Source organism: Oxyura jamaicensis, chromosome 2, assembly GCF_011077185.1.
Source record: "Oxyura jamaicensis isolate SHBP4307 breed ruddy duck chromosome 2, BPBGC_Ojam_1.0, whole genome shotgun sequence".
In the NCBI taxonomy this organism is placed as follows: Eukaryota; Metazoa; Chordata; class Aves; order Anseriformes; family Anatidae; genus Oxyura; species Oxyura jamaicensis.
Genome location: NC_048894.1, coordinates 8118874 through 8141680, shown reverse-complemented (window position 1 = coordinate 8141680; position 22807 = coordinate 8118874). Strand labels below are relative to the sequence as shown.

The window sequence follows — 22807 nt, the reverse complement described above, 5'->3', positions numbered from 1 at the left end:
AATAAAATAAAATAAAATAAAATAAAATAAAATAAAATAAAATAAAATAAAATAAAATAAAATAAAATAAAATAAAAAGGATATATAGTTAGGAAGAAAAGAGCAAAAGATTCAGCCTGGAAGGGAATTATAGATGCATAAGAAAATGTGATCCATGAGAAATTTACAGATGTTCTGGGCAAGACCTTTGTAAATCACAGTGAGAAATAAACTTGTAGTCTTCACTTTAAATGATTGTACTATTGAGAAAATGAAATAAAATCTGTTACTATATCATTTAAAAATTATTATGCAGAGAGCATCTAGACCTGAAATATGATGTAAACCATTTATTCTGCATTTTGAGAATTGTTAATACTTCTTAGACCAGAATATGACTACTAGCAGGTATCAGCAGGAAGGTATGATTCTCTGTTGCCAAGCCCAAATATCACAGATTTAAAGATTAATTATCAATATTCAAAAATATAATGCTATGAGATTCAGTAGAAACAATCAAAAAAACAAGCAAAGTCTTGAAGTAAAACTCTGAGAAATTTCAGAAACATGTGCATTGGTTAGAGGTATCAACTTCTATGTAATCACATAATTTTCCTTATTTAAAGGATAAGGATCTAAAGGAATCTAAAATGTACATCAGAGTGTTACACATACTGAATGAGATTGTAATGTGTGAATTTTACATCCACTTTTTTGACACAATAGTTCCCTATATAAATCAAGGGAAATAATTTTCTTTTAATAGGCTGGAATTCAAATACTCTGCCCAACAGGCTGCAGTGGCTGACCTTTGCTGTGTAATCAATACCAGGGAAAAAAACAAACAAACAAACAAAAAAAACAACCAACCAACCAAAAAAAACACAGGAGATATTTCTGTAGTGTAGCTTATATCCATATGGCAATCTTTGGTGGCACAACCATCAAGGAGTCCTGGCTACTTCACAAATGTTATGAATAAAAACACAGAGCACTTGATGTAGTTTTAGAACTACAGAGTGATTCCACACTCATTAAAATCTCAAAAAAAAAATATCCTTTAAAAGAAAAACTCTTTCAAAATCCAGAACTGAGGAATTTCTTAATAAGCAGCATGTTAAGTAATTAGAAATGAATTACCATATTGAGCTCTTAGCATTTTGTGTTCCTGTGCTCTTTGATGTGACTCTAAACTGTAAACTAAAATTTTCTGGCATAGATTGATGGGCTAGAACTTCATGGTCTTAAAACTTCTTATGACTGGGAAACAGGACACAAGTTTTCAGTCATTCAAAAATAATAATAATAAAAAAGAGTCAAAACAGAATTATGTTGCATGCAATCAGTGGCTTGCCAAGATGGTAGCACAACCTGGCTGATGGTACAGCACCAAGAGCTGCGGGGTGTCTGCAGGCAGCTGCTGTCCCCAGCCTGGCACACAGCAGCCACTGATGGCCACTTGCACTTTGCTGCTTACCCATCTAAGTTTTAAGAGGATGTTTAAGACATGCCATTTCCTCCACTTTTCTAATTATGATTACTCTATGGCATAGTTTGCCCTGTAGACCTGTATCCACTGAAGGCTGGAAAACAGCTGGTGCAGGAGCGAGGCCATATGGTAGTTACTTATAGTGACATAAAGTAATAGAGTGTTGAGGGTGATATAACCCCTGGATGCTTTATCTTCCAGCAACTGCTGGCATGCCAATCTGACTCTTTAAAGCTCTTTAAACCAGGCATGGTTATCTCTTCATGCTGGTTGGTATCAACGTGGGGCTTATTCACTCCAATCTGAAAAATATACTGTATTTTGAACTGTAACACCTATATCCTCAAGTAAAAAAGGTGATCAAGGTCTTCTTGATGGTGAGCTGGCAGCTTGACACATGGCTAAAACCATCCTGTTTTCCCAGAACCAGGACTTGAGAATCATGGTTGTCATTCCTCACGTAACATCGAGCACAGATAGCAGTGCTGGAGGTTGCTTCTCACATGCAAAGATTTAAACTCCTGCCTGTTCTGCCAGAGGAAACAGCCGAGTTCAGCTCTGCGGGGGCACTCCTCAGCCCCTGCCTGCCCTCGGCAGGAGCTCGCCCTTTGCATTCACGGGTTGTTGCCTCCTCTGCCCTTCTGCTCACAGACCTGCTCCCACCTCTGGCTGTTTCCAGCTCATGTTAGGAGCTGGAGTTGCAGGTTTTTTTCAACACACTTTATTGCATTTTTTTTTTTTTTTTTTTTTTTTTTTTGCCCATTAGAAAACCTGATGTGTGCAAATTATGAACATATGAGCTGACTTCTGTCATTATTTCTGACTTTCTTTTGATTTTGCTACATTTATACAACACTGGATAGGTCAGACCTCTAGTCAGGCTCAAATGTCTCAGCAGAATTTTCATCCATTTCATGTAGCTTTCAGTTGCTCTAATTTGGACAGAATAATTTTTTTTTCTCTCCTTTTTTTTTTTTTTTTTTTTTTTTTTCCTGGCACACAGTCTTTGTTCAGGCCAAAGATCAGTGAGACAAAGAGGATAACTACTTAAACAGCCTGTAGGTTTTCCACTGGCCCCTGAATTTTGATAAGCAAGGCTGAACCACAGAAGAATCAATGTAACAAGGAAAAAGATACAGAAATTTACTTTACAGGTCAAATTGATGGTCAAATTCAATAACAATATTTCTACAGCTTTCATTTTTGGCTGTTCTTTCAGTCACTTTAATCACTTTGTGATTGCAGAACTTTAAAAATACTAAGCTTGGTTCTTCCCTTTAAGATATGTTTTTAAAACAGAAAAATCATGGAGACCCTCAGAGAAAGAAGGGGGCTTTAAGGGGAATAATGAGACAAATGTAGATGTGCTGTGACAAAGAGCTCCATTCTCTACACATACATTGTACAAGCAGTGGTTATGTGTGTTTACCTTACTTTGTATAGATGCAGGTATTTTGTAGCATCTGAAGGGATGTTCCAAAAGCTTTTACAGTGACTCTGTAATCTCAGAGTCAACATGTATAGCCACAAAGAGATCAGAAAGATCCATCAAAACTACACATAAAATTGTATAATTGTTGGTCTGGAAGAAACCCAAAGACATCTTCTAATCCCCACCCAGCACTGAAATAGTGATTTTTTTATCTCAACAACCTATGACAGAAATATGTCCAACACATTCTTAAACCCTCCCAGGCCAGAGATTCCTACAGTGTCCCTGGGTGACATGACCTAACAGATATATTTCCCCCCAGGATTTATGTGAAATATTTTTGTGCAAATTAACCCGAATTCTTTCAATCTTCTAGAGTCTGGAAGACTGCTATGTTTGTCTCAGCAACCAATCTCAATTCTGCCAACACAGAAATGACGCATTTTTGATTTGTCCACAGTTAACTGCAACACGTAAATGCATTCTCCATGTTTTATCATATCAACCCACTGATATGACTTTATGGAGGAAAAAAATCAGTGACTCAAAAACTCTCAAAGCTCTCAAAATCGAGAGTATTTGTGAGTGTTGTGTAACATTCACACTCTTTTTGTTTGTTTGGTGTTTTTTTTTTTTTTTTTGTTTTTCCTGGGAATAACATCAATTTAAGATATTTCCTTTGCAACTCTGATAGTGGACACACAGCAGGAATATTACAGCACAACCTTTGTGTTCAGCACTCTGATGAAGATCTGGAACACCACTATGCACTTCCACAGAGTTATTCCAGACTTCAAATTAGCATGGTGTACTTCAAAATCTATTCTGCAATATTCAAATTGCTAGTTTACTAATTAGTTACTCAAAATGCCAGCATAATCATAAAATGGAGACACAGATCAAAAATACAGTATTTAACCTGAGGCTACTGTAAATGACTTTGGAGCAGAGAAAAAGAACTCACATGCAACCAGAAACCTCAAATATCTGCGTTATATAACTTCTAATATACCATTGTTTAGAAATATGAGGGTCATTGATACAGTATTTGTTTATTGATACCTACCAGGTGCTATTTTCATACTTTTACACAGTTCTATATATTTTACATGTTAAATTTTCATTTTTATTCACATACTTTTCCATAAGCACAACAGTAGCTAACTAATCAGGTTTAATTTGATTGAAAACTGGATGTCTCTTTTTCACATAAGGTAAATAAGATAATTTTCACAATAAGGTAAATAAGGTAAATAAATATGCCCAATAAAGCACCAACACTAAAATAGCAATGAATGGAAAGAAATTCTACCACAACAGTTGGGTTAGGTTTTGTGGGAAGCTGAACATCTCAGCTAAATCTGCAGAGATCAAAAGACTTAGTTTGGATTTAAACTGCTCTAACTGAACACAATTTGTGCTCTCATGTTTTCTATATTGACCACAAATCTATTTTCAGAAAGAGATTCAATTAATTTCATAATCTCTTTAATCATACAGCCATGTGGACCAGTTGCAACTCAATATTACCTTTTCTTAGAAGATTAAAACTCTGGAAATAGCAATATATGACAGTTTTATTTTGTTATTACTGCACGTATATAGAAATCATCAAATGATAAGAAAAAAACAACAACAAAAAATTAACAACAGCAGCACAAAAACAACAAAGAATGAAGTGAAAGATACTGGAAAAATTGAAAGAATTAATTGAATAACACTAGAGGAATTGAAAGGAACTGGAAGAAGCTCCCTAAAATACTATAAGAGCAGACCAGATTTATTTAGAATCTCCTCTCTGACTGTGACGATGACATCTGGAAGCCTGATACCTTGAGAATGAGACACCTCCAAGCTGTCACCACCAGTAGCCACCAAGCAGGGGCCACTGAGGGAACAGCCCATGTTCATCTTAGCCACAACATTTATGGAGCTCTGAATTCCTTCCAGTGGAGTGTCCAACATGTGAATATGATGCCAAGGGAAGCCTGGAAGCTCATAACTCTTTTTGAGGAAACAGCTTTTTAAACAGGGTTTCTGGGAAAGGAAAGGGTGCATGTCTTCAGTGCAAACACCAACATCCTCACTCCCTGAACATCTCCTGACTTAGAATATTGGCAGCTGATGGCTGACTAGCGATATCAGGATGGACATCTGGCTTCCTTCCACCACCCTGAGGAGAGTGCTGACCACAGTAAATAATATTCCGTTTCCCTTCCAAAAGTCATCCTGAAGCCTGAATGATGGCAATCCAAAAATTAGAGGATGACAGGTGTTGGGTTTGGCTGGCAACCCCCTTCTGAACAACCTTCTACAGAAAGCAAAGGTTAAAGCCTGGGCTGAAGCTGGCAAGGCTTACTGCAGTGTGGTGCTGGGTTTTGAAATCAGTCCAGATAACAGCATATTTAAAAGTTTTCAGGAGCTTGCTGATTTCGAGGCAGGCGTTCACAATATGCATCGTAAATGGTTCAATTTTCTCTGATCCTAGCCAACTGAGAAGGGCCAGGAGCCCATCCCCAGCGATGCAATCTGTACTGCAAGCTTCCCCGGGACAGGAAACCTCTGTCAAAACTAGAAGATGATGGAACTTCTACCAAACCTTTCATTACATGACCAGGTAAAATTTAAGGCTCTCTTTTTCTTTCAATTTTTTACATGGATCAGGCAAAATATTGCTGTATATAGTTGATCTTCTTTGCAACAGAATTATTTGCGATGGAAGCATCCACTTCAAACATATGTCTGAGGTTAAGAGCTACTCCTCATTCTTATGTGGTTGGAAAAGAAATGGCCAGATTTTATGTACATTTGGTAGAAATCAGAGTGAAAATAAAGGTGCACCAAAAAAAATAGTCACCTACATTTTCAATAGACAGCTAAATAATGGCCAACCGGGAATTGTGTGCCTGCAAGTGCTACACAACAGCTTCATGTACTTAATGGGCAATGCTGAATGATGCCCAATATGCCAAACAGAAGAAAGCTTTCTATTTTAATACATTGACAATGTCACTGAAACACCACACTGGGCTTCCTATCCTGCCTGAACAAGCACAGAAATAAGGGGGAAAAAATCCATGTAGCTTCCTCAAAAGCCCCAAATAGCACCAGCATATTCCTGAGGACACCCCAATGATTTTGGGACTCAGGGTGCATTTGTGGCACTATTTGAAGACATCTCCAAGTGCCCTCTGTTGTCCTTGCTCCTTTACCCTTTAATGGAAAATAATTAGGACTGCACATTTACCCACCTCCATGGAAAATTCTTTTTACCTGAACATGTAAAAGTTCTTAAAAACAAGCAAACAAGAATCACTGCCCTAGTGATTCTTCACATCTTTTGTCCAAAAGGAGTCGTCTGCTTCATTAGTAGTCCCATTAGGACTGGCCTCTCTGTCTGTCTGGAGCCCTGGCTTGAGAATCCTTTTGATGAGAGATTAATTTATCCAGAGGATCTTAAAAAATTCAGTGATGACTCAGACTAGTTCTTTATACTCTTCCCCTTTCCTCCCTCCCCCCAAAGCCTTGGAGCTGCTTACTGGGAAAGGCTAGGCTTATACTACCAGATGTAAGGATATCTAATCTCCTCTGGTGACACTGAACAGGAATTTGGGGACTTGCTTGCTTTCAGTCTAATTATGAATCTCCCTTTTCAATTTGATCATCAAAGTTCCTGTTTCCAAGCAGAAGTTCAGAGTTCTCGGATTATACAATGACAAACTGGGCGCACAGACAAATTAGGAAATTAAGCAGGGCTCTATCTTAGCAGACTTATCTAGCACTTAACCAGTATTAAGACCATTTCCAGCTTCCCAGGATTAATACTTGCAAGTTTACGAAATATATCTACTTCAGTTGCTTGAAATATTATAAGCATAAAAGATACTGCTCAAAAGAAATGCTATTTATTTTGGCAGCTGTTACCAGGCACAGCACCTCTGAGACCAGCCATAGACGTTCTAAATATACTCTCTGATTTTTCTGAGATGCTGATTAAATTATGGAAGATTTTTCTTTATTATTGCATTCTCTTTCCTCTCTTTGCACAGTCTAGAAAAGGAACAGAAACACTATTAGCATGAATCAGCCAGTAGCTTTGGGTACGTTGCTCCCACAAGCTCAAGGAGAGTTTCAGGGAAATGTATGGGAGGGGAAACTGGGAGTCTTTCACTACATCTTGCAGCAAAAATTCTGCAGTTTCATTGTCTTAATGATGATGACATCCTGGCCTCTCCCACCAGGTGTCACTGCAAAGTCATATAAGAGGATCTATTGGTGATAAAGCAAGATGCAGACAGAATGAAGATTAATAAGACATACGAGTCACGGCTGAAGGAGTCTCTTTTCACTGCTCCTCTTGCTCCCCAGCCAAAAATAAAGCAGAGCAACACTATGGTGCATTAAGCTCAACAGAACAGAGTATCCATTTGAAATGTTGGATATGTATAACTTGTATTTCATAAGAGTTTGAAATGAATGCCACGTGAGCCTCTCAGACATGCTCCTCTGGCATGAGGATGAAGAGAGGTCCAGATGAGACGTCCCAGCCACTAGGTCAGGACCAAGTCTGAATGGGGATGCTTGCTCTGTGACGATCTTTAGAGAATGGCAGGACAAACCTTTCTGATCACTCTGAGGGGACATGGGGCAATGAGTTTACTCATGCATTTTTTCCTTTTGCACCCAAAGTCCCTCCAGCCCAAACAGAATGTGCCCTGAAGATCATGTCACAAAATGGCTCATAAAGGACTGCTTTTACATCTGAGGGCACAAACAGCAAGACCAAATGAAAACACTCAGTTTCACAATCTATGGGTAGGATTAGCCCATCTGTAGGTAAAAATCCATCCTTCCCTTCCCATCACCGAAGGGACGGAGCCCACCTGGTGTGTCCTGCTCCCCTGTGATTTCCAAGCAGCAGAGCATAACAGCAGAGTCGTGTCTGTGAATGCAGACTTGCTAAAAGGTCACCCCAGGACTTTAGAGCAGTGCAGCCCAGGAAAGGTCCCTGTGCTGCTCAGCAGAGCCATGTAAAGGGAGCCTGAAACAGGCTCTGGCAGGATTCAGCATTCCCCAGGATACAGCATCAGGGAAATGGAGTCCCTCCCCTACACAAATGAACTGGACGAGCTTCCCAACTGCAGCACAGGCACACTGCATCATCCCTGTGTCATTGAGCAGCATCACATGGGCAACCTGCAACACAGCCCCTCTGCCACCCCATCACACAACATCCAGCAGTCTCCCCCTGTGCCTGGTAGTAAATGGAGACCCTTTAATTACACCACAGCAGAATTAATTTCTCTCGAAGGGTATTACAATAGAGTGCTTAAATGAAAAGGGCTTTAGCTGCACTGTACTTGTTAAAATGCACAACATTCTTAATAAAAATATCTTTTTATCCAATCACTTTGAAAGTACTTTGTACTTGCCACCACATATTTAAAAGTTATCTTTAAGCTTCCTCGTTCCTGAAATATGTGCTCAAACCGACATTGGTCATATAGCAAACAGCGAAACATAAAACACTCTGCTGGTGCTATTTGCTTAAATGTTTAGCCACAGAACTTTAAAAAATCTCTTATAAGATATCACTACATTTTAGTATAAGCATCTATCAGGCACAGCTCTGAAAATGTTAAGTCAGAGTATATGAAAACATTGTCAATGCTTATTTTAGTAATAAAAGCCATGTTTAATCTATGCTTTCATGTTTAAGTAATCTATGCATCAATCTATAGCCTTCCAGCTAAATGCAGTAAGTAGATTAAGCTCTGATTGATTTGAAATGTTTTTCACTATATTATGAAAAGTCTACAGATCAGCATAAATACCATGAAGAATTTTTTCCCCCTTTGGCAGATTTACAAAAGCAGAGCTTAACTTGAATTGAAATGAACTCCTGCATTTTTACAGGGCAAGAAAGAAAAAAAAAAAAAAAAAAAAAAAAAGCCTGTCGAATCTCCTCTAGTTCTGCTCTGCTTCTGGACTTAGCAAAACATATGATTAATAGTACAGTGCATCTATTCTGTCCTGACAAGAGCAATCACATTATGAAGAGGAGTGTTCCCCCTGGGCCCACAATTCATACGGGCTGTCAGGAGTTACCCCGAAAGGCAGCACTGGGGCTGCGAGCCCAGTGGTGCAGCAGGCAGGCAGCATGGGGAAAGGCAGGGGCGGGCTGATGGTGATGCCATAATCTTTCAGATTTTGACTAAAAATGTTTAAAACTGGCTTCCTCAGATAGAAAACATAAATATTTTAGTTCACTTTTTATTTTTTTGGCAATGTGTTTAGGAAAAGTGAGAAGCAGGTCGTGCACCATCACAGCAAGCCACCAGGCACTCTGGGGAGGCTCGGCTGCTGCTGCAGGTGGTGGTGGTGAACTTCAGCAGCTAAAAGAGCACCCAAGGGGAAAGCAAGGCGCCAAACTTGCTGTGATCTCGTTTCAGCATTTCTTGCAGCTCCTTCACGGACTATCTGCTGGAGGTGGCTGCACAGATGGAATGAGATTTCCACATATGCTCAGCACCCACCCTGAGAGTGCACTGAGATGGCAGTGGTGCAAGCAAATGTGGGGCTGAGAATCCAGCCCAGCTTCATGAAGGAGACTGTGTGGGAGACATCTCCAAACATCAGCGGGGATGGGGGAAGATGAAAGACAGGCCCAGGAACAGGCCCAGGATGGTAAATTTTGATCCTTGCTCAGATTTTAAACAATTCCAGTCAGGTGAGTTTGAACTTACATTTTCATTTGGATTATCCCCTCAAAGAGAAAGGATCCAAGAAATTGAGAGAATTTGGAAAAATAAAGGTGCTGGTCAGCAGAGCACCCCAGCAGCTGGCAGAACAAGGAAGGCTTCATCCTTGCTGATGATGACACCTGAATTCCCAGACTCCAGTAGGAGTGTCATCCATCTCCCAGTGGCCCTTACCACCTACCACCATGAAATACCCAATTTCTTCTGGGATCCTTCTCCATCCATCCATGCATACATTCAGACTGCTGACACATGGACGCTGTGGAGCAATCCGATCCTGCATCGCCACAGCTTGTTCACATATCTGCCACAAATCCTCAGTCCCTACTCCAGTCCCAGCTCTGCCTCCATGAGTATTGCACAAGTGATGCCATGCAAGAGCAGGAGCTCAGCCTAACACTGTCCCGCTCTGGATACAAGTTCAGGTTCTGCACCCCAGCACTTGGGAACTCGTCTCACATTTCCTATGGGTCTCTCTCTACATTGCTTGTGAAGTAAGAGAAGTTTTCATTTCAACATAAAACGTATGTACTCAGACTCAGTGACATTTTCGAAGGGATGTTATGTCGTGATATCCACACAGTTCCCAGGGAATGACAGGTTCAGTGGTCTTATTCCATACATGCTGCTCAAAGAGGTTACAGAAACTGGCCTGGTATATGCAGACAGTATTTGGTTCACTTATTATCCCAGCACATTATCATACAGTTAACAAGTAAGTTCATTATAAAGGACAAACCTGAAAGTCAATGTCAGCCAAGAAATTGCCTGAGCAATCCAGTAATTGAATAAAACACATGTCAGCAACACATGAGTGTCATCACAGGCTTGCCAGTGTGCCTTCAGTTCACTGGCGTGACAAACTTCTCCTGTCAGTATGCTGCTGCATGCAAGACTCCATAAGACCTTATGTACCAAATGATGTTTATCCACAAAAGATGGGTACCAATATGCTCATTTGACCTACAGAGTCAAATAGGCCAGCCCACAACTTCAGCAACATATTCAGAAATAGAAAAAATAAAATAAAATTAGAATTCTACAACTTCTTAGCCACTTCTCTGGTTTCAAAGTGCTTTGCAAGGAGTACATTAACTTGCAAATATTCTGTGGTACAACATCAACACACTTTTAAATATCAAAAGTTATCTAAATGGGTATCAGAGATTTCCACCAATGTGTTTGACGAGTTTGAATGTTGATATATGGGATCAGATTCTCTTGGGCATGACAAATGAAAGAGTTGATTTTAATTCCCTCATTTTCAAGTCCAACAGCCCTGACTTAGCTATGATATAGGGTAATTTGAGGAGGGTTTCATATTTTAAAAACCAATTGATGGTGAATGTGATTTGGCAACCTATTCTGTTCCATTAGGGCTCAGGGAAACTGGATGCAAGCAGCAGGGCTCAGTTAACAGGCTTGTCTGTTGAGGTAAGAGAGGGCTCTCTGAGTGGCAGTTTTGGGACCTGAGGGAGGATGTTCAGGGACTTGTAACTTTAGGGAGAAACCATGTCACACTGACAGGTCCCCAAAACAGTATCCTTAAGGAAAGAAACTGCTGGCAGCATCAGCCAGCAAGAGAGAGGGAGGTGTGCTGTGTGTATGTGTTCTGGTATATATTTTAATTTTAATTCTGCTTGAGCATTATTGTAAAAGGCTATTATGTTCCCCAAAAGAACAGAGGTGGCTACGATCTTTTCTTAGGCTAGTAAGCAGTCAAGATTATTTTGCAGCAGCTGCTCACAGACATCTAAAGGGACACTTGCCAGCTGAAAGGACCAAAAGAAAGTAGTGCTCCAGCGATGACCCTCTGCCCCATCCGGCCTATTTTTAAGGGAAGAAAGCCAATTACTGTGAGGACCTGTCTGTTTTAAGAAAATTTTTAGCTGTCAAGATCTGGGCAGCTTCCAGAGCCCACCTAGGGCTGTGGCAAACAACCAATCAAGTAAAATTGTTTCCTAGCTTCTTCCCTTAAAATAAAACCACTCTTCCTCCTCACTTTTGTCCTTTCCTGTGATTTGACAACTGGCACGTCTCTGAGTGATTGCAGGTGCCATTAAATAATGAAGCAGCTCTGTTCATTAATGCTTTGTGATTTATTACCGTTGGACTAAAAGAAAGAAAAACAGCCTGAAAAACAGAATTCTGACATCATTTCACATTATTTCCAGCCCAACACTTCAGACAACTGTTAGAATAGCAAATTTTCAGCTTGTGGTCCACCCGTCCCCAGAAATGTAGTGCTGAACATCCAATTCCAGACAGTTCTGTAGATTTAGAGTATAACTTAAGCTCATAACTAACTGCTGCCCTAAATATTGTGTCCTACCTTCATATAGCCAGTCGCTGAGCCCATTGAAAATAACACCTTCCTTTCCTGTGGAGACCACTCGGATGGCTTGTTTCCCCACATGGGCACAGTAATAGATGTTATTCTCAAAGATAAATATCTAATTTGAAGGGAAAAAAGAAAAAGAGAACAGCATTAAGCAGTGGCTCCGTTATAAAATGTTGCATTTTGCTTTTACAATAATTGGCAGTATAAAAATCACATAGCACATTTTTATAGCATCTTTTTTCAAAAAAGGATTTCCAGAGCTTGCCTCCAATGCCATCGACTAATAGAAAGATGCTAATTTACAACAAGCTGAAGCCTTGGTCCTTCAATACAAGCTTTATTTTTCTTACTCCTCTCTTCATTTCAGAAATTGAACAGTGCACTGAGGGCATGAAACAAGGAATGCCATCTCTATGGATTTTCAAGAAGTGGGCCAGGACACAGCGGCAGTTTGCAGAGTTGATTTTGATACTACATGGTGACTAAACTGGTTATCGGAAATTGTTTATTCCTTGTTTCTAGTTGCTCCCGTTTCCTTAAAACAGGACCAGCAACCTATTAAATAATTTTGCGTCCAGTTTTTAATGCATCTGCAACAAAACAACTAGTGCTGACAGAGTGGGGCAGCCTACGGGACAGCATCACATGTGGAACAAAGCATAGGGAGGCTGGTGTTTTGTCTGGGAAGTGGGTGCATGAGACCCAAAGGGATGCCCTAGACCTCTGTCCCAGCCACAGACCTCAGCTCTTCTTCCTAGGGATGATGGCATGCATGGACTTTGGGTGAGCCCAGGGCTCACAGCAACCTAGTGCCATTCACACCCAGTGTGCTCCCAGTGGAAGCAGCTTGAATGAGAATTTATCAATATAAAATTCTTATCAATCATGAAATTTCAGCCCAAGATTTTCAACCCAAGATCATCAGACTCCATTATAAGCTTCCGATTTTTTAAAGCTAATTTTGTGTGAGTTATTAGATTTCCTAGATCATTTTGGGGAATCAGATAGTTCATTTAGGTGTTTAAGGGATGATGAGTAAGCAACATGAACAAAACTTTAGCCAGCCATTAAAAAAAAATAAAATAAAAATAATAATGTCATCCATAACACAAAGATCCTTTCCTCTCCTCTACTCAAAGAGAACTCCATCTTAGTCGTATTTTAAAAATATTTTTAAATTCCATTCAGACTACAAAGATGTACTGAGCAGGGCATCAGGAAACACAGACAGACTATAAGACAAACTGTTAATAGAGTTCAGCAGACATTTACAGATGGGGATTTATAGCCTTGGAGATATTGGAACAAATGTTAGGTGTCTATACCACGATACAAGAGTGCAATTTCTCATGTTACCCTCATGAAAGAGGGTGATGATAGAATTAGGAAAAATATTTACTTTCAGCTTCTGTTTCACATCGTATTACAGTATGTGTTTCACCTAAAGATGAGCTGGAAAGATTACAGAAGAAAATATAGGTCCTAACTTAATTTTGCCAGCTGTTATTGAGAATTTGCCTATGGGTGGGTAAAAAGGATGATTGGAAGTGTATCTTGCTTTTCTGTCTTCTAGCCTACTAGGGCTTTTAAACTAAAAAAAGTTGCAACCATTTTTTTTTTTCTTTTTTAAGTAAAAAAATATATATTTTAGAAGATACTACATTTTCTTTAGTACCTTGATGTTTAGTAAGCAGAGGATAAGGAACACAGAGTAAAGAATTTAATGTGTTAGGTAGCCTGCATGGGAGGGTTGTTGAAACTTAAATGCACATAAAATTCAGGAAGACTGAGCAGAATAAGTCACTTTGAGCAAATACTAGGTTGCTTTTCACAGTGAAAAATAAAAATCAGTATAAACCAAGGAGCAGCAGTAACAGCAACACCAATAGCAAGAGCTTCAGTCCAGCTGGGAGGCTGAAGGGGGGCAGGCAGAATAGGATGGCTGCAGGGACAAGGACATTGCGTGGACAGTCCACATCACAGCCTCAGTGATGGGCACTATCCTGCTCTGCATCTCCTTCTGCCACAGGCAAGGCTCTGCAGTCCCGTTTTTACATCTTCATTGTCCATGGGAGGCATCCTGGATAGTCCCTAACACATTGGTGGCACATACTGGTAAAAGTGCGAGGGAAAACTGGTCAGACTGGGACTCAATAAATCTGTTCTCAGTTCTCACTGCACCTCAGGGATGCTATTGTAAGACAAACCCAAACTTCCAAGTCCAACAGTCCACATGGTGGGTGTTTGGGGGGTCTCTCAGGCACACAGGCACACAATCAGGTGGAGTTATTCAAGTGATGTGAACCATTTCTTGCCCAGCAAAGGAAAGTTTTGCAGTATTTTGTACTGCCTTAAATTTTAAATGAGTCTACAGGAAAAATAAATAAGGTAGAATGACAACCTGCTCCTGCCCTTTGCTTTATAAAGCACTGCAAATGTTTCCTGTCTTCACTGTTTTGTCTTTCAAAGCTTCATTGCACTAATCAGTCTGTATGCGGTATCTGGTAGCTGCAATGGAAAATAATATAGTGCTCTGACTTCAAACTGTCTCCCATGTAATTCAGAGCCAAACTGCAGCACCTCATAGAGAATTTAAAATTATCCTCCTAACTACAGAGTCTTGTACCCTAAAAATGTCAAGCATAATCAAGATAAAAGATAACTGAAGCAGCACAAGGAAGATTTCTGTGTAATGTATCTTATAAATTAAGAAAAAGCTTTTGAACTTCAGTTATTCATCAAAAAAGAAATGTCTTTGGATTACTTCACAGTCTGGGTTAGAAAGATATTAGATGATTTTATGAAATACCTTTATAATATTTTCCACTGTTTTGATTTTATTACATTAAAGTAGTACTTTCTATCAAAGAGTCAATCCTTTCTGCTAATTAGAGAGTAAGAAATCTGTATAAAGAAAAATAATTTAGAAAATGTATGGACATCACTCTCACATTATTTTATGCTTCCTTTACATATCAGTCCTGTAATAACATAAAATGAAAACAGAATGGGTCAAAGGAGATAACTGCAGGTTGAGTACCATGCTCATTTTGGTTATGACACATTCAATGCAGAGGAAAAATTAGATATTCAGAAAGTAAGAAGAACAGAAACATCCCTACGTAGACTGAAGAAACTAAAATAGTTAATTCTATAGAATAAAAAAGTCATAAGCTCCACAAGCAAATGAAGATGAGACAGAAAATAAGAAAAGGATATTTTTGCCCTTTATTATTATTATTAACCGAAACAAGACAGAAACCAATGAAACCTAAAAGAGATCTGTTTAAAAAATGGATAAAAGTATTTTCTCCCACTGAAAGCAGAATTAATGTATGGAACTCCTTGCCACTGGATGTAATAGAAGAAAGAACTTCCTTCTCTTCCTGCTGGATGCTATAAATGGAATATATATATATAATGATATAAATGTCTTAACAAAGATAACTGGAATGTCCTGGGGGATTAAGATTTTATTTTATTTTAAAATTTATTCACTGACTCCCAGGGTAATAATTTCCATGTGGATTTTGCTGTTAGCTTTATGGTGCTCAGGATATTACCTGAAATTTTCAGCATAAACTTACAACCCCCTTAGCCTCAGGTATCAACACAGCACTAATTTACTTGGGCTGGGAAGAAATCTCTGCCTGTTTGCAACTTGCATTAGAACTGATTACTGCAAGCCATTTGACTTCCTTATGTGACACAACTGATACTGAAGAAAAAAAATACTAGACTGGTTGAACCAGCAGCCTAAGCCAGGAGAAGAACTTTAAGCCAAAGATTAAGTATTTATCCAGTAAAATAAATTTATCCAGTAAGATAAATGTTTAAACTAACACAAAATAAACTTAATCCATGTAAAACATACAAGAACTGTAACAACACTGATTTAAGGAAGATTCATTTCAAACTGTTTTTTTGCGACTGCTTAAAGGCTTAAGTATTGTTCTCTACCAAGCCAATCCACAGTGGTAGTAATTAATTATGATGCAGTAATTAGAACACTGCTATTTTTCAATGGTTTAACTTATTAACTTTTTCAGGAATTTAATGAAAATAATGTCTTTAAGACCACTGCAAAAGTCAGAGTGGCCAACTGTTTTGAGCAGAAGGATATTACACCTCCTTTTCCAGTCATTTCACCCTGCTTACTCCCAGACAAAAAGGTGAGTAAGGTTCCTATTTCTTCAAGACCACGATAAAATAATACACATTAATCTGCATTTTTACTGCTTCTATTTATTCTCCAGCTTTCAGGTGGAATTATGAGTTGGTGTTCTCTTTCTCCCATGTTTTCTAACATAATATAACTTGTCACGTAATGGGCGACATCACTCAAATGTAGCATCTCCAACCATAAAGTTAATGTCTGGGTGCTTATTAGCTTATTGGCACATTGTAGAAGCATGAATGCTTTCTACATGTCAGAAAGGAACCTTTACCACTGCCAGGTCAGTCCACAGGATTTAACCACAGAGAGTAGTTAACATGAAAATTTTATACATTTAACATGGAGAGTTTTGTCAACAGACCTGGTCTTCATGTACAGACAAGCACAAAGATTTGTCCTGAAACTGTTTTAAATTCCAGATTGCCCAAGTTTCTTTATAGTCTGAAGTAAACAGTCACAAAACAGAAGGCTCAGTGAGTAGGGAAATATAGCTATAAATCGACGTTACTGTTTCTCCATCCAACATAGTGTTCTTCATTGTCTACTATTTTTAATGTGAAAGCCTTCTTTTATTTTCATATTTTTGTTTTGTATTGTTTTGTCTTTCCCTCTTTACAGAAGTTTTCAAATAAACTGTCAAACCAGTTTACTTAGGGAGTATTCTGGCAGAATAAATAAAATAACAAATTCATTTTAAAATTCTGTCTCAGGAACACATATTTATTTTGCAGATCAGTAAATTTATTTTTGCAAAGGTAATTATCTATGGACTTCACTGTTCTACGTGCTGAACAAATGCACAGAAAAGACAGTCCCTAACTGACAGTATATCATCTTCATAGAGTCATAAACACTACTGTCTCCATTCAACAAGTGAAGAAAACAAGAAGTAGAGACACTGAAGACAATACTCAATTGCCCAAACACAGGTACCCAGAGCTGTTTTAAGCCCCTTTATTTATCTAAAACATCTTGCAGATATGATACAGGACACATGAGGAACCCGCGCTCTCCCAAAAAGCATCTAGAGGCCACATATATTTAATACTATTCCTATATATAAGAAGGCAAATCCAGTTTTCAGTGTCACATAGGAACACTTGAAAAAATCACGAGTCAAACCTGGACAGCTTGAGCTCTATTCCAATGCATTAACCATAAGATCATCCTTACTATTATTATCATTTCACATCAGGTAGACTATTATAAGCTTGTGAAGATTTGAGAGAGAAGCAATCCAAAATGTGCCTTGTCCTGTTATGAACTCCATGTTCAGCTGATGATATTATTTGCAGAGTCATGGTCAGCTTCAACAAGATACTTACTTGAACTCATAATATTTCATTCTGTAAAGGCAGAACTGCATCTACTGTAACATTTCTTTTGCTGAAATAGCAAAGAAATATGGTTCTTGTATGTACCTTGTTCTGTACTTTTGCCAGCACACACTGGTTGGAATCAATCCTGCCTCACCTTGTGCATGACTTTTTGTCACCTTTTGTAAATGTGTGGTTCCAAAGGCATGATCCAGTCTGTCTGAGATGCCAAGTACACTCATCAGGGCTATGCAGGTGCCAATGAAGAATGAAAGGCAGGTAAAATCTACCTAGCTCTGTGGGCTTTGAACAAGCTCTTCCTGAAAATGTGCATACAGGAAGAGCTCTTCCTTCGCCCCACACGTCAGTTTCTAGTGCTGTCTAATTCCATTAAAATAATTTGGAGACAGCCTCACTTGAGCTAGTTTTGATTTTCCAGTGCCCTATGAAACCTAGAAGCTGAGGACTGTGAAAATGAAAAACTGCAAAGAGAAATATTTCCTTGCTGTTTTACCCAAGTTAAAACTTGTCCTTACTACACAGAATTAGCATGCCCATCATTGTCCATGCAGCATCTTGAAGAAGATATGATAATTGTGTTTTCACTTTGGGATATCAAGGAAATCTGACAAGCATTGTACCGAAAAGGTCTTGGCATTCTGCAATGATCATTCTTACATCAACTGCAGCAGAGAAATGTGTGATCAATTCAAAATCAGTTCTAAACCTTGCTGGTCATTGACTATGCATGATTTAATGAATACTTTGCTGATCTTCTGAATACCAAAAAATGCATTAATGGAAGCTAGTTGAACATCAAAGTTTGCATTCTGTCATGAGTGTTGTTCTTAATGCACATGGTAGGATTATACCAACTCATCAATTCTTCAAAAGGGCGTTAAAATCATAAACTGTCCCTCACCAGTGAAAATACATAATAACAGCTAGTATTTTAATTAGGGTTTTCTAGTTGCCATTTAAATATAGCATGATAGCAGGTGGGTTAAAGCAATAAGTCAAAAATCTTCAAAGTATTTGCATTCTCCCCCACCACACAGTTCATTTTTGCAACTTAGGAAAGAGACAAATAACAAAGAGACATATAACAATAGAAAGAAAGATTTTTTTTTTTTTAAAGTTAACTTTTTCTTTACAAAATCAAAATGTCATTATTATGATCAGTGATGAACCAATGAAAATATTCCACATGATCAACACATTGCAGAGAATGACATCTTGATAAACTATTGACAGAGAAGGCTACAATTTCAGTTTTTCATACAAGGGTTTAGCTTTGCTTTAAATCAAATAAGATAACTTCTTCTCAAGCCAAGGATTTAGAAGGCATAGCAGTTCCTGAAGGTATGCAGCACACAGACAAAGTTTACTTTAGGCAGGGGTAAGGTTTATTTTACTTACCCTTTACCTAGAAATGGGCAAAGGTGGTGTTTATAGACCAAAGCAAGGACTATGCCAGTATTAAAATGATTCTGTGGGAAGGCTTTCAAGATAAAGTAGTTGAAACTGCCCCCAGGGGACTACTAAAACTTGAGATACAGTAGTACAGATAGATGCATGTAAGAACTGTGCTGATCCATAAACACTTCAAAAATAGTATTAATGACTTCTCATTGGAGATCGAAGGCTTGTACGCATCTGATATTAGTAGTGTAAGAGATTAACTGCATGGAGATCAATGCAATGAAAGGAAATGCCGTTGATTCTGCAAAGGAAAACCATCAGAGTTACTGTAAAAGACAAATGAAAACTCTGCTGCATGCAGTGGCAGCATCTAGCAAACGAAGCACAGAAGAGTTATCACCTGTAAAATGTGCAAATATGCCTTGTGAAATAAATGTTAAGACCTTAATTTTTGCTTTCATTGTCCATGGACAAAAAGGAGACTAAGAAGTCAGAGGGAATGGAAAAACATTCCTTCACGTCTTCAAATGAAGTTTTTTCTATTTCTATGATCAGTGACTAGGCCCCGGTTGCCCCAGAGAAGCAGCAATTTGCACAGGAGATTCCAGTCTTCACTTCTTGATCTTCTGGAGCTCTTCTGGGTTACTGGAGGCTCTTGGAAACCTTGAAGAACATCAGGGTGCCTGTGGCTGCTGGGTAAAGATAGCTCTGATAGTCTGTGGCTTGTAACCAACTCAGGTTTGGTATCCAGCACTGACTGGAGCAACTACCCTCGCATATTGAAGACCCTGAGCCAGAAGAAGTTCCCAAGCTCCGAAGGGATTTGGCTCTCCAGGTCTGGGATTACAGAGATGGCTGGGGTTTATCATCAGTGCTGGTGTAGATGCCTGCAGGAGTTAGGCATGTGTGGAGACTGTGTTCACCAACAAGCAGTGAGAGAGGGGCAGAACACTGAAACATCAGAGGTGGACCTGACTGCAGAAACTGCAGGGATTATGAAAGCTGGGGACAGCCTTGGCTGCAGACACCATGTAGTTCAGGATCATGAGCATAAGAAGCAAGGAAAAAAGCTGGATGACAGCCCTGGACTTCAGGAGAACAGCCTTTGGCCTGTTCAGGGGTCTGCCTGGAAAAATCCCATGAGGCTCTGGAGAGAAGAGGGGTACATGAAAGCTGTTGGATTTTCATGTTTCACCTCCTCCAAGCTTAAGAATGGTCCATTCTGACTGTAGGAAACCAAACAAAGGTAGCAGGAAGACTTTGTGGATGACTGCTGACCTCCTGACCCAACTCAAACATTAAAAGGAAGCATACAAAAGTTAGAAGTTAGACAGATGAGCTGGAAGGAATATAGGGACACTGTCTGTGCATGGATGGGGTTCACAAAACCAAAGCCTATTTGGAGCTGATTTCTATAAGTGACATGAAGGACAACAAGAATGCTTAGGGAAAGTCTAGGGAAAATACAAGACTGCTGTGAATAATAAATAATATATATTAAGAATTTCATATAAAGCCTATATATTGCAATTCCTCCTTAGGAACAGTTAAGAATGATAATCTTATATAAACCTTACTAAAATCACATTTGTGATTTTATCTATGTCTATAGCATTCAGTAAAGTTTGGAGATTTTTTCCTCAAGAGATGTTAAGGTTCCCTTGGAAAGCAGAAGAGTTTGCAAGATCCTCTGGTTCTTAAGGTCTTTAGAGACAATCTAAATTGGCACTCAAGATAAAGTCCTGTATAATAGCCTATAGGAGTAACAACTGAATTCTATGATCTAGAGATACATTTCCCCCCCTCCTTTTTTTTTCTTTTTTTTTTTTTTAAAAGACACAGAAGAGATTTTTGTTTTCATTCTCCCAGCCTAACTCCTTAAATGCATTAATATTCTGTTCAGATTTCAACAATCTTCTTCATATTTTTGTCATTTCATCATTACAAATACAATCTATTTCTATTTATATTCTGTGAAGATGCTAGTCCATAACATGAACAGATTCTAATCACACCTAGAATCCACCGGAGTCCAGCCAAATAAGCAATTATTATGACTTGAAAGATTTTAAAATAGGTACATTTTAAGAAAAATATTGTGTCCTATTTTCTGTTCTTCGAGGAAGAAAAGAGGGTTTATTTCACATCGACAAAGAGAACCATGTCTGCTTGGAATTTCTTGCCCTGGATTCTAATGGGGTTATTTTAATTTATAACTGTCTTGTTGTATTAAAGTATGTATCAGTAAATGTACCATTTAGTATGGAGCTCTGATTCTGCTTTTAAGTTCTGCTTGATGGATTATCTTGTATTCTGTAACCTAATATCACTGATGTCTATGTAGAGCATCACTATAAATTAGATTATTTAACGTGAGCTAATACAGTGTTTCATTTTAACTATTTTATTGTGTTATAGAATGAATATCTAGCTAAGAGGAGCACATAGATTACTTGCCAGCATAAAAAAAAATAAAATTAAATTAAAAAAAAGGGTTTCCTCCAGGTACACGGCTGTCCTTGCAGAGTTAATATTCCTCTTTCATATGTTGTTTAGTAACAGAAACCAGCAGCATTTATTCCAGGAGCTGAACAACATATACCAGTAGACCTAACGGTACTGTTCTTGAAGTTTTCTCATAACTCTGATCCATGTCTGTGGAATGCAAGACCACCTCTGTAAATGAAGATGAGCTGCTCTACAGTCTCCCTATCTGCTTGCACTGACTTAAAACACAGTATTTAAACATACTGTTACTAATGACTGCTGCTTTATAAAGTAAAAGGAAACTATTTTCATGAAAAAAAAAAAAAGAAGCAGTTTTCCAAGAGCAACTCTTGTAACTTCCTAAGTACTTATTCTAATGGACTACATCTACAAACCACAGCTGTAAAAGATGTCAGAAACACTTGTGTACAGAACCAAGCATACATTTCTAGATGTTAGATCTTTTAAATGAAAAATGCTCCTAACCAGAAGATACATGCTTAATATCCCTTTAACACAGCCGAAGTTAAAGCAGTATCAACAGGAGGGAATTATTTTCAGTGGAAATGACTGTGTGCTAGTATGTTGCACTGTCAGGAATTTTGCATGTTTGTGCAACTGCAGTAGCATACAATGAGATGCTGTAACATATAATGGAAGAGAATTCAGTACTTCTCTTATAGGGCAACAAGACGCTCGGTGACAAAAAGAGAAAATGGTCTGAGCTAGCAAATCCGTTTATACATGAATTTCTGGTAGGAACATACTCAGTGTGTGCATATCCGCAATGTTTTATGTTTTAATCCTTTAAGTCCACTGGGAGGTAGGGTTATATTGCCACCTTCGTACTGTAACTAAACCAGAAAAAGTAACATCTACAAAGACATGGAGAAAATCTATAGCAATGGCGATCCTCCAGGGGTGATGCCCTAAATGCTACATCATCTTATGTCTCTCCTATTCAGATGTAAGAGAAGTGAATTTTTCTCTGATTTATTGGTGAAACTTCTATGGCAAATCATCAATTGAATTTTTTCTTTGAAATCCTTCATGTCCACAAAAAGGGCAAAAAGTTATTTATAGTAATCACCTGTATCATTTTTCAGTAACATTTACTGAAACCTTGTCACTTATCTTAAATATCTTATTAATTTGTCACTGGTGAAAACTCATCACCAAGAATGCTGAAATGGGGAAAAAAAAAAAAATATCAGCAGAGCTCACAACAATGAGCATGTCAGACATTCCCTTTAGTTAATGAGGACTGTACCTATAAAGGCTACTGATGTCAGAGGAAGTGAAAAGCATGTGCAAAAATAAAAAATAGGGCACCAAGGCCACTGTAACCAGAGCAGAGCATCAAAGGGAAGCAAAAAACCTCAACCAACCAAAAAATAAACAAA

At 38.5% G+C, this 22807-nt stretch overlaps 1 protein-coding gene across 7 annotated transcripts in view; it reads right to left on the bottom strand.

Moving 5' to 3' along the window:
- The window catches only part of DPP6 (dipeptidyl peptidase like 6), a 551821-nt gene that overhangs the window by 72836 nt on the left and 456178 nt on the right, over positions 1-22807 (bottom strand). For all 7 annotated transcript variants that reach the window (XM_035317871.1, XM_035317875.1, XM_035317869.1 and 4 more), the window contains one exon: positions 11994-12114. In XM_035317871.1, the coding sequence (XP_035173762.1) occupies positions 11994-12114 (121 nt within the window). The remainder of the gene's footprint in view (positions 1-11993; positions 12115-22807) is intronic.